The sequence below is a fragment of the Nerophis ophidion genome, linkage group LG12, assembly GCF_033978795.1.
Source record: "Nerophis ophidion isolate RoL-2023_Sa linkage group LG12, RoL_Noph_v1.0, whole genome shotgun sequence".
Classification (NCBI taxonomy): domain Eukaryota; kingdom Metazoa; phylum Chordata; class Actinopteri; order Syngnathiformes; family Syngnathidae; genus Nerophis; species Nerophis ophidion.
Window position 1 is genome coordinate 42,238,989 of NC_084622.1, and position 13,319 is coordinate 42,252,307.

A 13,319-nucleotide genomic window follows, 5' to 3' on the forward strand; every position below is an offset into this window, starting at 1 on the left:
GTCGAAGATTAGAAAAGGAGTTTGTATTCCAAATGAACCCGGTTTGATCCGAAATAATAATAGAAGGGAGAATAGTATCCAGACGTATAGCCAGCAGTTTGAATAATAATAATTGTAAGTCCCCATTTAACGGACTATTAGGATGATTCGAAGTGCACGACAAAATTGCTTTCCCTTTTTTCAAGAGGAATTAAATTGAAGCTTGGCTCAGCGTTTGCTGGAGGAGGCTGGATTCAAACGATTTGATGTAGATGTCCAATAATAGAGGGGATAGGTTATGCCAACATTTTTTGGAAAATTCTGCAGGATAGCCATCTGGTACCGAGGATTTCGGTTATGTAGTGATAACGCTGCAACATTTAATTCCGCAACATTAATTTGTCTCTCTGACTCTCCCGCAACCACAGGTATGTCCAAATTGGCAAAAAAATTATCAAGCTCATGAGTCGAACAATAAGATGGGACACATAAAATTTCCTGAATACATTATTGATATCAAGATCATCCGTATCCATACCTGAAGTGTATTAAATCTGCGGAATATATTGAGCCAGATAAATTCTCCTACATTACGTTACAAGGCTGAACCTCAGTGTGTATGTAGTTTAAAGTTAAAGTACCAATGGTGGCCTCCACTCCCCGCAGCCGGACGGGAAGACCGCCCCACTAACAACCGGGCCCCCACAAACCCAATCCACCAGGCTCCTCCCTCTGAGGGAAGAGAAAAAGAAAAAATCACAGACACGCTGACACACAAGGTCACCACCCCAGCAGCTGGCCACCTTGCAGCACAGCAGAATACCCTGCAGTCCACCGAGCTGCCACGATAGACGGCCCCAACCAAGACGGCCATCCGGAAGGGTTGGACGATAGGACCCAGGGGCCCCAGACAAGCACGCCGGCTGAAGTAGCCTGAGGCGCCGACTCCCGCCGGACAAACAGGCTCCGAGAGCGCCCCCAAAAATATATATGTATATTTATATATACATACATGCAAACACACATTCATATATGTATGTATGTATATATATATATATATATATATATATATATATATATATATATATATATATATATATATATGCTAAATTGGCCCTAGTCTGTGAATGTGAGTGTGAATGTTGTCTGTCTATCTGTGTTGGCCCTGCGATGAGGTGGCGACTTGTCCAGAGTGTACCCCGCCTTCCGCCCGATTGTAGCTGAGATAGGCGCCAGCGCCCCCTGCGACCCCCAAAGGGAATAAGCGGTAGAAAACGGATGGATGGATATATATATATATGCTGCGATGAGGTGGCCACTTGTCTAGGGTGTACCCCGCCTTAAGCCCGATTGTAGCTGAGATAGGCACCAGTGACCACAAAGGGAATAAGCGGTAGGAAATGGATGGATGGATATATATATATATATATATTTAGATATACATATATATATATATTTTTTTTTTTTTTTTTTTTTTTTTTTACCGTTCCCCTCCCAGACAGACTCGCACTGGAGCACAGGAAGTCTTGTTTAACCATCTTTTAATTTTGCTGACACACAGCAACAGCACTCCGCTCTGCGACTTTTCAGTCTCTCCAGCTTGTCTTTCTCTCGGGTGTCTCTCTCCGGCGTGTCTCTCCAGCGTGTGTGTGCGACCCTCTCATGGCCCCGACCGCTACTGATAAGAATGACAGGTGATTAGAGGATCAGCCACAGCTGGGGCAATTCAGTCACCTGCCAGCGCAAACCACGCCCTCCTCCACATATATATATACATATATTTATTCACACACATATACATATGCACAGACACACAAGCATACACCCATACATACACATATATATAACAATATAAATTACATAAATACTCACCAACACATATAAACAAGCAAATTCATACACGGACTGACGGGCCGGCGATCCAGCCCAGGAAGCCACTGTCCACCGAGAACCAGGCGATCACTACACCCCCCTCCACCCCATAGGTCCCCTCCCGCTTAGGACTGACTCTGCAATTTCATTTACCCTTCGTTTTGCTGGGGTCTTTTACTTGGTTAGCAACATAGCTAAAAAAAAGTTATGGACAGATTTTGATCAAACTTAGAAACCGGTGATTAGAATAGAATAGAATAGAATGAACCACCTCTTTAAGAAGGGGGACCGGAGGGTATGTTCCAACTATCGTGGGATCACACTCCTCAGCCTTCCCGGTAAGGTTTATTCAGGTGTACTGGAGAGGAGGCTACGTCGGATAGTCGAACCTCGGATTCAGGAGGAACAGTGTGGTTTTCGTCCTGGTCGTGGAACTGTGGACCAGCTCTATACTCTCGGCAGGGTTCTTGAGGGTGCATGGGAGTTTGCCCAACCAGTCTATATGTGCTTTGTGGACTTGGAGAAGGCATTCGACCGTGTCCCTCGGGAAGTCCTGTGGGGAGTGCTCAGAGAGTATGGGGTATCGGACTGTCTTATTGTGGCGGTCCGTTCCCTGTACGATCAGTGCCAGAGCTTGGTCCGCATTGCCGGCAGTAAGTCGAACACATTTCCAGTGAGGGTTGGACTCCGCCAAGGCTGTCCTTTGTCACCGATTCTGTTCATAACTTTTATGGACAGAATTTCTAGGCGCAGTCAAGGCGTTGAGGGGTTCCGGTTTGGTAACCGCAGGATTAGGCCTCTGCTTTTTGCAGATGATGTGGTCCTGATGGCTTCATCTGACCGGGATCTTCAGCTCTCGCTGGATCGGTTCGCAGCCGAGTGTGAAGCGACCGGAATGAGAATCAGCACCTCCAAGTCCGAGTCCATGGTTCTCGCCCGGAAAAGGGCGGAGTGCCATCTCCGGGTTGGGGAGGAGACCCTGCCCCAAGTGGAGGAGTTCAAGTACCTAGGAGTCTTGTTCACGAGTGAGGGAAGAGTGGATCGTGAGATCGACAGGCGGATCGGCGCGGCGTCTTCAGTAATGCGGACGTTGTACCGATCCGTTGTGGTGAAGAAGGAGCTGAGCCGGAAGGCAAAGCTCTCAATTTACCGGTCGATCTACGTTCCCATCCTCACCTATGGTCATGAGCTTTGGGTCATGACCGAAAGGATAAGATCACGGGTACAAGCGGCCGAAATGAGTTTCCTCCGCCGTGTGGCGGGGCTCTCCCTTAGAGATAGGGTGAGAAGCTCTGCCATCCGGGAGGGACTCAAAGTAAAGCCGCTGCTCCTTCACATCGAGAGGAGCCAGATGAGGTGGTTCGGGCATCTGGTCAGGATGCCACCCGAACGCCTCCCTAGGGAGGTGTTTAGGGCACGTCCAACCGGTAGGAGGCCACGGGGAAGACCCAGGACACGTTGGGAAGACTATGTCTCCCGGCTGGCCTGGGAACGCCTCGGGATCCCCCGGGAAGAGCTAGACGAAGTGGCTGGGGAGAGGGAAGTCTGGGTTTCCCTGCTTAGGCTGTTGCCCCCGCGACCCGACCTCGGATAAGCGGAAGATGATGGATGGATGGATGGATGGAAGAATAGAATGAACTTTATTGTCATTATATTTGCATATAACGAGATTAAAGAGTCCAACTTAAGCTGCGGTATTGGGAACAATTATGGGGTGAAATATGTGACATAAGAGGCAAAAAGGAAAAACTATTGAAATAAACAGACTACTATCCAATAAAAATAATAAGCAATCCTGTAAAATATACAAAACATTATAGAAGTACAAGATACAAAATACTGTACAATATACAGAACAAGACAAGAGTGCCGAAGTAATAAATAACAATCAGTATCGGACGTATTGCACTCGAAGGGTAGTATTGCACAGTAGGGTATTAGGGCATTATATTGTATAGGGGTCAATTATTATTATTTTAAGTTAGAGTTCAACATGGTGACAACTTTGGGAAAGAAGCTGTCTCTGAGCCTGTTTGTTCTGGCTCTGATGCACCTGTAGCGCCTGCCTGATGGTAGCAAGTCGAACAGGTGGAAGCCAGGGTGTGTGCTGTCCTTGGTAATGTTTTTTGCTCTGTTGAGGCAACGGGAGTTGTGTAAATCCTTCAGGGAGGGCAGGGGACAGCCGATGATTTTTTGTGCAGACTTTATGACCCTCTGAATCGCCTGTTTGTCTGCTTCAGTGCTGCTGGCGTACCACACTGTTATGCAGTGTGGTACGCCAGCTGCACTGAAGCAGACAATGCTCAGATGCTCAGAGTGATCTTGATTACCATCTGGATTCAATATTTTAATGGTTCCTTACAATTTGGAGATAGGGCCTTGTGGAGGTCTGCGCTTTGAGTGTTTTTCTATTTTTTCCTATGCTCCTCGTCACATTTGTTCTGGACTCAATTTTCCAGTGTTGTCACATAATCAACTCTGTATTTTAATAGTATTGTTTGGTGGAATTCCTTAAACCAGTGGTTCTCAGGCTTTCCTCAATGATGTGCCCCCTTTGAACATTTTTTTAATTCAAGTAACCCCTAATCAGAGCAAAGCATTTTTGGTTGAAAAAAAGAGATAAAGAAGTAAAATACAGCACAATATCATCAGTTTCAAATTTTTTTAATTGTATGACAGTGCAAAATATTGCTCATTTGCAGTGGTCTTTCTTGAACTATTTGGAAAAAAAGATTTAAAAATAACTAAAAACTTGTTGAAAAATAAATAAAGATTTCTACACATAGAAGTAATCATCAACTTAAAGTGCCCTCTTTGGGGATTGTAATAGAGATCCGTCTGGATTCATGAACTTAATTCTAAACATTTCTTCACAAAAAAAGAAATCTTTAAGATCAATATTTATGGAACATTTCCAGAAAAAAATCTAGCTGTCAACACTGAATATTGCATTGTTGCATTTCTTTTCACATTTTATGAACTTACATTCATATTTTGTTGAAGTATTATTCAATGAATATATTTTTATGAAGCATTTTTAAATTGTTGCTATTTTTAGAATATTTAAAAAAAATCTCACGTATCCCCATTTGAGAACCACTCCCTTAAACCACTCTATTTATCATCATATAACACGGTTTTCTGTCTATCCATCCATTTCTTCTCAGGGGATTTCCAGTTCTCAGTATCATCTGATGATAACTCAGAGTTCTGGCTGAGTCCTGATGACAGCCCCCTCAACGCCCGGCTGCTGGTATTTGTGGGACAGGTAAGGAATAAACTGCCACAATTACCTATAAAAGGTCTCAAACATAGATAGAAATACTTATTCTAGTTTGCAGGCTTTCCGTGAATCTTCTAAGTCGTTTTTGATATGCTATTGCTTCGCGACAATGTTTTGCTGCAGAAAGGAAGCGGATCACATGAGGCCTCAAACTTTTCAAAGTGCATAAACACTTGCCGGGAATTACAAGTTGTAGGAAAGCCTCTCTGGAGTGACGCACACAAGCAGAGTTCATCATATAGCTATACAATGAGACTTGATGGTGCGTTATAACATTCAGACTGAGGTTGCCCGGTGGATCTGAATTATGTCGATAACGCACACACAATGCAGATACTGGAAACGACTCTTAGAGGTTTCTTTATTCTGGAATTAAAGCATCTGCTGTTTCGTAGAACATGAAACATGCATAATGGAATATCGTCTGTTCTGTCAGTAATTGGGCAGACAAAATAAACAGGACACCAAGAGTTTAACCTTGTTCTTCTTTATCATACTTGCCAACCCTCCCGGATTTTCCGGGAGACTCCCTGAATTCAGCGCCTCTCCCGGAAGAAATTTTCTCCCGAAAATCTCCCGAAATTCAGCAGGAGCTGGAGGCCACGCCCCTCCCCCCTCCCCCCAGCTCAAACATGCACAGTTCGAAGTTTGAAAAGGAGGATTGCAGGCAGATCTGACGGCATTTAAAGTCATTTTTAAAAAGGACTGCTAATCCTCCTCCTTTTCGGCCGGACGACCGCGGAGAATTAAAGTAGGAACACTCTGGAGGCAGAAGTTCATCAAGAGGGGCGAACTCACCGGCTCTCAGCCATTTTTCCGTCACACAGACGAAGTCAAGTCCGCGGGAAGTGAAGAAATCCTTCAGAATAAATGTTTTGTTTGTCAAAGATCTTGCGTTCACAAGACCGAACCTGGCGGGGGACAGCACGTCCTAGGGCGCAGCTAATCCAGGTGGGGCCCGACTCACAGCCCGCAAGTGGCGGGGGAAAGGAGCCACGAGGTGGGAAAGGAAGGCAGGAATCCGGCCAGGTGAAAAAGCTGATTGGAACGTCGAAAAACCAACGTCGAAGTTGATCAGATCAGTGGGAAAGCGGCAAAGATACAACAGTGTTTGGCGGTCATACACAAGCAGTGAGCTGACAGAGACGAAAATAGATGCAAACAACGAACAGAGTTGACAGCAAGAGACGGCAGGGCAAAGCACATTCTGGCGCCATCTTCTGGAAACTCAGAAGTGACGTTACTCAAATAGTGAAAGGTAAGTGTTGTTGTTTTTTTTAGTAACCAGCAAGCACAGTACATTTAGTAGAACTGTGTTTTTATTACTGTGTATTTGATAGGTGCCATCTGAAATTCAACTATTTATTTTATTTATATATATAATAAAATAAATATATACAGCTAGAATTCACTGAAAGTTAAGTATTTCATACATATATAACTGTATATATATATATATATATATATATATATATATATATATATATATATATATATGTGTATATATATATATGAAATACTCGAGTTGGTGAATTGGCTGTAAATATACACCCCTCCCCTCTTAACCACGCCCCCAAACCACACCTCCGCCCCACCCCTTAACTCCCGAAATCGGATGTCTCAAGGTGGGCAAGTATGCTTTATGGATTTCACATTCACCCAACACCAAAAAGACCAAATGTTGTTTTTTTGCAATTGACAGCCAATGTGCCAATCTTCATCAATAAAGTCTCCTGAGTAAAATCTTCTGAATAAATTCACAAAGGAAAGAAGGTTGAGGGTCAAAGCGCCACATATAAAATGTTCCACTCAAGTGCGTTTGAGAGTAAAAGGCCCATCCTCAGAATCATCTGTATTCCAACAAGATGTGACATGTCACCCAGGTTTCGTGGGAGCTGAGATTAATTAGCAAGCATGGAATATTGATGTGACATTTAACAATGGTGAAATATGATGTTGGGGAAGCGCAGCCGTGGCAAAAGATCATTCATTTTGCCAAAGGCTGTCAGACTGCCTTGCTTCCTCCTTTCTTCAGAATCTCATTGTCTTTCTGATCCACACCCCTGTTCTCATCACCCATCTGCTTTCATGGATACACAAAAGAAGAAATAGGGCTTGCACGATAAAAATGTGTTTGTTATTGATTTAAAACATTTTGGAAATTGTCTGTACGTTGTAAAGTGCCACATGCTGGGTAGGTGTGAGCGCACTGATTGACACAATAAGATGTGGGCGAAGCACATGCATGCATGCAAACTAGACGAGTCATAGAATGACCGGGCGTTGTGGCTCAGTAACCACCATGAATTGATTAACGTGGACCCAGACCAACTTTGCCCCCAGGTTCTCCTGCACATAGCTCATGGGTGTCAAACTCTGGCCCGCGGGTCAAATTTGGCCCGCCCTGTAATTTCATTTGGCCCTTGAGGCCAAATGAAATTAACATTAGAGCTGGCCCGCCGGTATTATACAGTGGCGGTGCCGCTGTATCACCGCATTCAACGCTAATTCTCATACTTGCCAACCCTCCCGATTTTTCCAGGAGAATCCTGAATTTCAGTGCCCCCCCACCCCCAAAAAAAATCTCCCGTGGCAACCATTCTCCCGAATTTCCACCCGGACAACAATATTGGGACCGTGCCTTAAAGGTACTGCTTTTAGCATCCTCTACAACCTGTCGTCACGTCCGCTTTTCCTCCATACAAACAGCGTGACGGCCCAGTCACGTAATATATGCGGCTTCTACACACACACACACAAGTGAATGCAAGGCATACTTGGTCAACAGCCATACAGGTCACACTGAGGGTGGCTGTATAAACAACTTTAACACTGTTACAAATATGCACCACTGTGAACCCACACCAAACAACAATGACAAACACATTTCGGGAGAACATCCGCACCGTAACACAACATAAACACAACAGAACAAATACCCAGAATCTCTTGCAGCACTCACTCATCCGAGACGCTACAATATACACCCCCGCTGCCAACAAAACTCGATTTTGCATGTCACTATAAAGTTATATAAGCCTTGATTGTTCAATATTATGCAAAACTTGTTTGGGTCTCTATTAAAAGGTTAAGTTGGTCAACTTTGGCCCACGGCTTTGTTCAGTTTAGAATTTTGGCCCATTCTGTATTTGAGTTTGACATCCCTGACGTAGCTGCTTCACTGACCAAAATGCTCAAGATGATCGTTTTGTTTGTTTTTTTGTTAGTTTTTTGTTTATTAAATCAACATAAAAAATACAATATACACTTACAATAAGTGCACCAACCCAAAAAAACCTCCCTCCCCCATTTACACTCATTCACACTGATTAACACAAAAGGGGTTGTTTCTTTCTGTTATTAATATTCTGTTTCCTACAATATAGAACAATACAGTCTGCAAGGTATACAGTCCTTGAAGCACACATAATTGTGTGTGCTGATTGAAACTTTTTTTGATTGATTGAAACTTTTATTGGTAAATGGTAATCGGGTTGTACTTGTATAGCGCTTTTCTACCCCTTTTTAAGGAGCCCAAAGCGCTTTGACAGTATTTCCACATTCACCCATTCACACACACATTCACACACTGATGGCGGGAACTGTCATGCAAGGCGCTCACCAGGACCCATCAGGAGCAAGGGTGAAGTGTGTTGCCCAAGGACACAACGGGCGTGACTAGGATGGTAGAAGGTGAGGATTGAACCAGTAACCCACAGATCTACCAACTTCGCCACGCCGTCTTCCGTAAAATTGACCACTAAATGGTAACACCTGAATAAGTTTTTCAACTTGTTTAAGTCGGGGTCCACGTTAATCAATTCATGCTGGTCCACTAACATTTTCATTAATTACTAGAAAATGGATGGACTATTTTTTAATGTAATTTTTTAAAATATTGTTTTACTTTCTTTTTTATTCTGGAGATGATCTTTTTTTTCCTCAAAAGCAATTGCCCCTTGCATTTTTACCGGGGGCCGCATGAGCAACCCGAGCACTGCTGGAGGGCCACACCTACAATATTTCAATTCCATTTTGCTCAAATTATTTTTGATATGGACGGCGTGGCGTAGTGGGATAGTGGCCGTGCGCAACCCGAGGGTCCCTGGTTCAATCCCCACCTAGTACCAACCTCGTCACGTCCGTTGTGTCCTGAGCAAGACACTTCACCCTTGCTCCTGATGGGTGCTGGTTGGCGCCTTGCATGGCAGCTCCCTCCATCAGTGTGTGAATGCGTGTGTGAATGGGTAAATGTGGAAGTAGTGTCAAAGCGCTTTGAGTACCTTGAAGGTAGAAAAGCGCTATACAAGTACAACCCATTTATCATTTATCATTTATATACCGCAAGATAAATAATAATAATTTAATTTAACCTAACTTAAGTTTATACAAAAGCAGATTGCTTTTGATGGTTTTATTTTTAACACTTTCTTACACAACACTTCCTGATGTATAATACAATGCAAAAATGTCAATTTCTGTCACTTAATCGTGCGTCCTCTTTAAAAAGTCCAACATTTTCCCCTGTCAGATTTGGACAACCATCTGTTGTCACACCTGCCAGCTTGTCCCATTTCAGTCCTAACATGTCCAAACACGCAATTACCTCTGTGAACAAGAGTGATTGTCCCTTTAATTTACTACTTGCCTGCCAGTTACTCCATGATTTGAAAGTCTGCAGTTATCCCACGTAAGAAGATGAGCAGCTGGGCGGTGTCACGTAAATCGCAGCTCTCATCCAAAGCCAGCGAAAAACATTCAAAGTCGGCCGTTCTGTTCTTCAGCTGAAGCTCCAAGATGGTCTCAACCCGCCTCCTTACAGTGCGTCGGGAGAGTGACACGTTTTCGATTGCGCCCCTCTTCTCCAGGTATATCAGCGAAACAGAGTCCAATAAGCACTCCTTAATAAACTCTCGGTCAGAAAACGCCTTACTTTTTCTGGCGATTTTAAAGTTAAAGTACCAATGATCGTCACACACACTAGGTGTGGTGAAATATGTCCTCTGCATTCGACCAATCCCCTTGATCACCCCCTGGGAGGTGAGGGGAACAGTGGGCAGCAGCGGTGCCGCGCCCGGGAATTATTTATGGTGATTTAACCCCCAATTAAAATCTTGATGCTGAGTGCCAAGCAGGGAGGCAATGGGTCCCATTTTTTTATAGCCTTTGGTATGACTCAGCCGGGATATGAACTCACAACCTACCGATCTCAGGGCACTCTAACCACTAGGCCACTGAGTAAGTCCACTAGGCCAGTGGTCGCCACCTCATCGCAGGACTCACTATGAAAATATTAGATTTATCAATAATAATACTACTTTGCGGAAATCTTTTTATAGCAGTTATGTCCGGTCTTAATTAACCACGATAAACAAGTGGCGAATGTACACCCTCGATTTCTCTTCAGCTTTCAATTCTCCATATACATCATTCGGAAACCCCGCAAATTTGCCTATATACTGACTTTATCATTAACATAAGCTGTTATAGTCGTTATATTTGTGCGTGTATACAGTATGTCTCAATTTTTTTTTTTTATTCTCTCGCTAACATTCTGTATGTCATTCTTTAATGCCGCCTATATGTAAGAGTGTATACCACGGGTGTCAAACTCATTTAAGATCGGAGGCCACATGGAGAAAAATCCTCTCCCACCCCCAAATCTACTAGTAAAATCACGGCACGATAACTTGAAAATAAAGACAACTTCAGATGGTTTTCTTTGTTTTAAAATAAAATAAGCACATTCTGAAAATGTACAAAACATGTTTATTTGTTGTTGTTTTTTTTTTACATTTACATGTTGCGGTTAATAGTATTCTATCTTCATTTGTCATTATAAATAATAAATTATGTGATAATGTTCATCAGTCAACTCCTTGGTGTTAATTTTCAATCTATCAAGATAAAAAAATATATATATATCAAAAATCTAATTACAGGATGTTATTTATGTAGTTTGCTCATTTTCCTCAACTGGTGAACTAACATGTGGTTTATTTGTTTTACATATGTAGCATCATCTACAATGATACAAAGAATTGCTATTTGGACATCAAATTTTAGAACAGCAGTTTCTTTCCTTCAAAAAATTATAAAACCTGTTCGCGGGGCCGTACGTTTGACACCCGCTGTGTATACAAACAAAATTCCATTGGACCAGACATTGTTCATTGTCCAAAATTATTAATAGACATTATTTTTGTCCACAGTTCATTTAGAATGGGATTGTTTTCCTCCCAATCGAAATGTCCAGACTGTTTCAACTGGGGAAATTACCAGTCAGTCTGAGTGTGTGCTACATTTAGAACAAAAAGAGTGAACCTTTTAAAGGGGAACATTATCACCAGACCCATGTAAGCGTCAATATATACCTTAATGTTGCAGAAAAAAAGACCATGTGTTTTTTTTAACCGATTTTCGAACTCCAAAAGGGTGAATTTGGCGATTGAAACGCCTTTCAATTGTTCGCTGTCGGAGCAATGACCTTTCACCCGTGACGTCACAACAGGAAGCAATCCGCCATTTTCTCAAACACATTACACACACCAAGTCAAATCAGCTCTGTTATTTTCCGTTTTTTTGATTATTTTCCGTACCTTGGAGACATTTAGCCTCGTCGGTGTGTTGTAACAACACGAACAGGGACGGATTCAAGTTGACTTACGTAGAGTGTGCTAATCAGACATATCAATGGTCACGGCATGCTAATCGATGCTAACATGCTATTTAGGCTAACTGTATTGCATCATTATGCCTCATTTATAGCTATATTTGCATCCAGCCTTTCCCTCCACCCACTTTTAATGCCAAACAAACACATGCCAATCGATATATTCAAGTTGCACCAGTGGTCAAAAGATGCAATCTATGGTTAGAAGGCGATCGCCGGAATTCGTCCTCGTTGCCGCCGTCTGTCGTGATATGGCTCAATAGCTTCAGTTTCTTCTTCAATTTCATTTTCGCTATCTGCCTCCACACTCCAACCATCCGTTTCAATACATGCGTAATCTGTTGAATCGCTTAAGCCGCTGAAATCCGAGTCTGAATCCGAGCTAATGTCGCTATATCTTTCTGTGCTATCCGCCATGTTTGTTTGTATTGGCATCACGCAGTGACGTCACAGGAAAATGGACGGTGGATTTACGGATAGCGAAAATCAGGCACTTTAAAGCCTTTTTTTTCGGGATATTGCGTGATGGGTAAAAGTTTGAAAAAAAACTTCGAAAAATAGAATAAGGCACTGGGAACTGATTTTTATTGATTTTAACCCTTCTGAAATTGTGATAATGTTCCCCTTTAAGAGTTGTTTGTCATTTAGCAGATCCATTTTTTGGGGGTCGAAGCAACAATGTGCAATTACGTTTTTTCCCCATTTTTGTGTGGACAGTCATTAGACTTTTAGCAGGCAGTTGTTTGTTCCACATTCAAAAATAGTAACTACTTTAACAAATACCCCCCTGTCCACCAGTTCTACTAAATTATACGTTGTATGTGAAATAAAAATGTCGATCCAACACGACACAATTTGTTATGCTGAATGTGAGAATTGCAGTTTATAGCATATACTGTGTTTTTTTCAGGAGGAAGTCTGGGTCGGAGAAGTGAAATCAATATACCACTTGACAGCAACTGTCGCTGCACATTGTCAGTCCGAGACTTTATCTTGAAAGTGGTAATGTTACATTTGTCCGAGGAAAGGCTTGAGCTATTTTAAGCTTAATCTTAATTGAAGCTCAGCTTTAAACCAACCAGACATGAAGGAACATGGCTGCAATCAAAAATCTAGACACTGCAATTGAAATGGAGATTCAGTTTCAAGGCACCAGATATTAAATAGACTATTCCTGTTCTTTCAGAAGTCTGGGTGAGACAAATGTAACGTGATGGAAAATATATTTCAGAGTGGTATATGGGGGTTTTGTCACCTCACAAATGCATTTCCATATGTCCTTCCTCGCAATTAACACTTTTCAAATGTGTGACATAATTCACACGTCTTTGGGACGTATTAGGATAGTGTTTGATGGAATATGGTATGCACGGAACAACAGTGTTTTTCATACATTTATTTGTGGTGGTTGACCACAACTATTATGTTTTATTTCCTCACTGTTTGTCTCCCCACTCTCTTGCGGCGCCCATTAAATTTACAAAACGGTTGGCCTTTGATTTTTTTCAGATT

General features: G+C 42.5%; 1 protein-coding gene across 1 annotated transcript in view; it reads left to right on the forward strand.

Moving 5' to 3' along the window:
- Positions 1-13,319, forward strand: part of LOC133563457 (N-acetyl-beta-glucosaminyl-glycoprotein 4-beta-N-acetylgalactosaminyltransferase 1-like) — a 521,254-nt gene that overhangs the window by 351,981 nt on the left and 155,954 nt on the right. The window contains exon 6 of the mRNA XM_061917589.1: positions 5,019-5,119. Within this exon, the coding sequence (XP_061773573.1) occupies positions 5,019-5,119 (101 nt within the window). The remainder of the gene's footprint in view (positions 1-5,018; positions 5,120-13,319) is intronic.